Genomic DNA, 3,912 nt, shown 5'->3' on the forward strand with positions numbered 1-3,912 from the left:
CTGAGGGTGATTTCTCGCTTTCTGTCTCTCTGTCTCTCTCTGTCTGGCTGGCGAGCGCGCGCACCCTATAGCAAAAACCTCCCCCCCCAAAAAAAAAGTCTTTAGGTTATGCATATCCAGACCCACCTTAGGGTCCTCCTTCTAAGGACCATCTGGGAAGTCAAGTTCAACCAAAAACCTGACCTGACACAAGCCACACCCTGCTAGGTGCTTGGCCCCACCCTGAACCCCCTGCGTTCTCTCTGTCCATCTCACCTCCTTCCGCTTCAGCCAGGCCTCCTGCCTGTTCTGCCTGCCCTACCTGCACCCAGGCCTGGGAAGTTTCCAGGCCTCCCCTCCCAGGCACCGGAATGGGCCCCACTCAGCTCACCGGCCTGGGTCAGGCCCCGCGGTTGCAGCTGGGCACAGCGCAGCTCCTCATTGGCCTCCCTCAGGGAGTCCCGCTCTGCCAACAGCCGCTGCGGGAACAGGGTGCACGAGGCCACATGGGGTGCGCTCAGCCTCTGGGGACATGGGCTTCCCCGGGAGTCGGAGGGTGGGCGGGGCTTGGGGGGGGTGAGACCTCAGCCTCACCTCCTTCTCCTTCATCACCGACTCGTACTTTTCCTCCAAGTTGCGGCACTCGAAAAGCCATTTCTCGGCCTTCATGGCCTCGTCCTGCCGCTGGCCCTGAAGTTCCTGGACCTGAACAGTGCGGGAGGGGTGAGGTTGACAGGGAAGGAAGGAAAGGCCAGGACTGAGTATCTGATGGAGGGGCGGGGCCAGAGGACCCTCTGTCATGAACCTGGAGAGGCGGTGCTTATGGGAAGGGGCGGGGCTTACAACAAGGGGCGGTGCTTAAAGGAGTGGGCTGCAGAGCACGAGCCTGGGTAGGCCTAAAGGACCGTCACATATGGGGCTGGGGCTGGCAGGTGGCATGGTGGCTAAGGGTGCTGGACACCCACATGGTGGACCTGGCCGCTTGCTTTCTAAAAGAATTATTTCATTTCGTTTGTCATTATCAGTTTTAATTTGATGAGAGAGAGGGAGAGGGAGAGAGAGAAAGGGAGAAAGCAAGTCGCCTGGTCCAGGACTTCAAGGACAATCCGCCATGGGAGAATCCAGAGCCTTTAACGACCATACAACCTGCTGATCCCAATAAAATAATTCTTAAAAATAAAAAAGAAAGGACATGGCATCTATCTACACACACACGTACATATATACACACATATATACATGTATGTTTATATATAACGTTGATATATTTATGTGTAATAATTTTTATATTTGCATATGTCGATTATATATATTTACATATATAAGTAAATTTATCCTTTTTCCTTTTGTTCTCTTTTATTTTTTAATTATTTTGAAAGTTATTTACTGGGTGGGGCCAGCAGGTGGCGTGGTGGTTAAGGCACTGGACTCCCACATGGCGGACTGCAGTTCGAGTCCCAGACCAGGTGGCTTGCTTTCTTACTTTCCCTCTTTCTCCTTCTCTCATTCTGTCCCTCTCTGGTCAAATTTAAATAAATAAACAAAGTTAAATAAAATAATTATTTTTTAAAAATAATTATTTACTGGGACAAGCAGATGGCATAATGGATACGTCGCTAGATTCCTACATTGTCAACTATGGTTTGAGGCCCAGACTTGGAGGCTTAGAACTCACAGCACGTTCATGGATGCTTAAGATCCCAAGAGGAGGATGGAAGAGAAAGGATTGCAGTGTGATCATTCCCCTAGGAGGTGATTTCTCACTGTCTCTGTCTCTCTCCAGCAAGCATACACACCCTATAGCAAAAATCTCTCTCTCTTAAAAAAAAAGTTATTATTTCTTTCATTTAATTTTTTTTTGGGGGGGAGAGGTGTCCAGCACCCTTAGCCACCATGCCACCTGCCAGCCCCAACCCCATATGTGACGGTCCTTTAGGCCTTTTACCTCTACCCAGGCTAGTGCTCTGCAGCCCACTCACCAGAAAGACAGAGAGAGACAGAGAGACAGAAAGCGAGAAATCACCCCCCAGGGGGGATGGCCATGCCACAATCCCTTCTCTTCCATTCTCTTCCCGGGATCTTGGGTGCATGGTTTAAGCCACCAGATCCGGGATGCGAACCGCAGTTGACTATATGGGAGTCCAGCGACATAGCCATTACGCCAACTGCTGGCCCCTTCTTTGATTTTATTTATTGTTATTATTATTTGGTACAGGGCACATATGCTCACCAGAGGGACGGAGACAAAAAAAGTGAAAAAGCAAGCTGCCAGGTCAGGGACTTGAACCAGGATTAGCCATGTGGGAGTCCAGCACCCCAACCACCACACCACCTGCTGGCCCCTTTTTTTCTCTTTTATTTTTTGCAGTAAGGTGCGTATGATTGTCAGAAACAAGTGAGAGGGAATTGAAGAATCACTCCGCAGGGGGAAGTCCACACCACAATCCCGTCTCCTCCACTCTCTAGGGATTTGGGGCACCAACGCACCTTAATCAGCACGCCACCTGCTGGCCCGTATGCGAACACACACATATATGAGAAGGGCAGGCCAAAATGAGGGGGATGGTGCTAGGAGGATCACCCAGAGAACCCACGTCCCCACACACGGATCCCAATCCTGTGTCCCAAAACCCCAGCCCACACCGCAGGCGCAAGGCTGCACCTGCCGTCTCTGGGCCTCCAGCTGGGTGCGCAGGGAGCCCGCACGACGAAGCTCTTCCTCCAGCTGCCGCGTGCGCTCTGCGTGGCCGGCGTTGCGCTCCTCCAGCTGCCGCACCTGCCTCCGCAGCTCTCTCAGTTCGCCCAGGCGGCGCCGGCAGCTGCTCAGCGTGGCTTCCAACTGGCCTGCGCGCTCTGAGGACTGCCTGGGGGAGGGGGCAGGAAGGGAACAGATGTGGTCTGGGGTCAGGGGTCAGTGGCGATGCGGGGACCTCAGGACAGGAGAGGGTGTCAGCCTGGAGCGTTTGGGTTCAAGGTGAAGGGGTTGGGGAACTTGCAGGGGCCAGCCTGATGCTGCGAGAGGTCACCAGGGTGATGGTGAGCCCAGGGTTGGAATGAGGACCCTCAGAGGTGAAACTCTTGGGACACAGAGAAGCTACCAGGTGACGGAGCGGGTGATGGGGTGCCCGAGGGATCCGTGGAGCAGGGGCACTATGGGATCCTTGGAAATGCAGTGAGGGGGCCTATCCGGTATTTTGACACTACAAAAGTGTTGTAGGGAGGGAGGCAAGTAGTGGGGCAAAGAAGGCGCTAGAGGGAACCAGCAGCTAGCATAATGGCTATGTCGCTGGGCTTCCACGTAGTCGACCGCGGTTCGAGTCCCGGACCCGGTGGCTTAAAACTCATGCTGGGCGCGTGTGCGAGCGTGCCCAAGATCCCGAGAGGAGAAGGGACTGCGGCGTGACCATCCCCCCGGGGGGTGATTTCTCGCTTTCTGTCTCTATGTCTCTGTCTGTCTGGCGAGCGCACCTATCCTATAGGGAAAACCTCTCAAAAAAAAAAAAAAAAAAAAAAAAGGCGCTAGACTCTCACGTCACTGACCAGGGTTCAAGTCCCAAACCTGGTGCCTTGCTTTCTCACTCTCCCTTTCTCTCCCTTTCTCTCTCTGTCTCTCTGTCTCTGTCTCACTCTGGTCAGATTAAAAACTAAATGGATGGGGGCCTGCAGGTGGCATCGTGGTTAAGGCAGCTGGACTCCCACATGGCTGACCACAGTTCAAATGCTAGACCCAGTGGCTTCCTTTTTACATTTTCCTTCTGTCTCTCTGGTCAACTTCAATAAAATAAAATAATGACAATGAATAAAATGAAATAAAATGATTCTTTAAAAATAATAAATGAAAGGGCCGGCAGGTGACATGGTAGTTAAGGGCACTGGACTCCCACATGGCCTACTGTGGTTCAAGTCCCAGTCCTGGCTGCGTGTATTTTCTTC

General features: G+C 52.5%; 1 protein-coding gene across 1 annotated transcript in view; it reads right to left on the reverse strand.

Moving 5' to 3' along the window:
• The window catches only part of HOOK2 (hook microtubule tethering protein 2), a gene marked incomplete at its 3' end in the record, with an annotated part of 19,929 nt that overhangs the window by 9,865 nt on the left and 6,152 nt on the right, over positions 1 to 3,912 (reverse strand). The window contains 3 exon segments of the mRNA XM_014592651.1: positions 371 to 458; positions 574 to 684; positions 2,642 to 2,843. Coding sequence (XP_014448137.1) covers positions 371 to 458; positions 574 to 684; positions 2,642 to 2,843 — 401 coding nt within the window.

This window comes from Tupaia chinensis, unplaced genomic scaffold (assembly GCF_000334495.1).
Source record: "Tupaia chinensis unplaced genomic scaffold, TupChi_1.0 Scaffold138060_1, whole genome shotgun sequence".
NCBI lineage: Eukaryota > Metazoa > Chordata > Mammalia > Scandentia > Tupaiidae > Tupaia > Tupaia belangeri.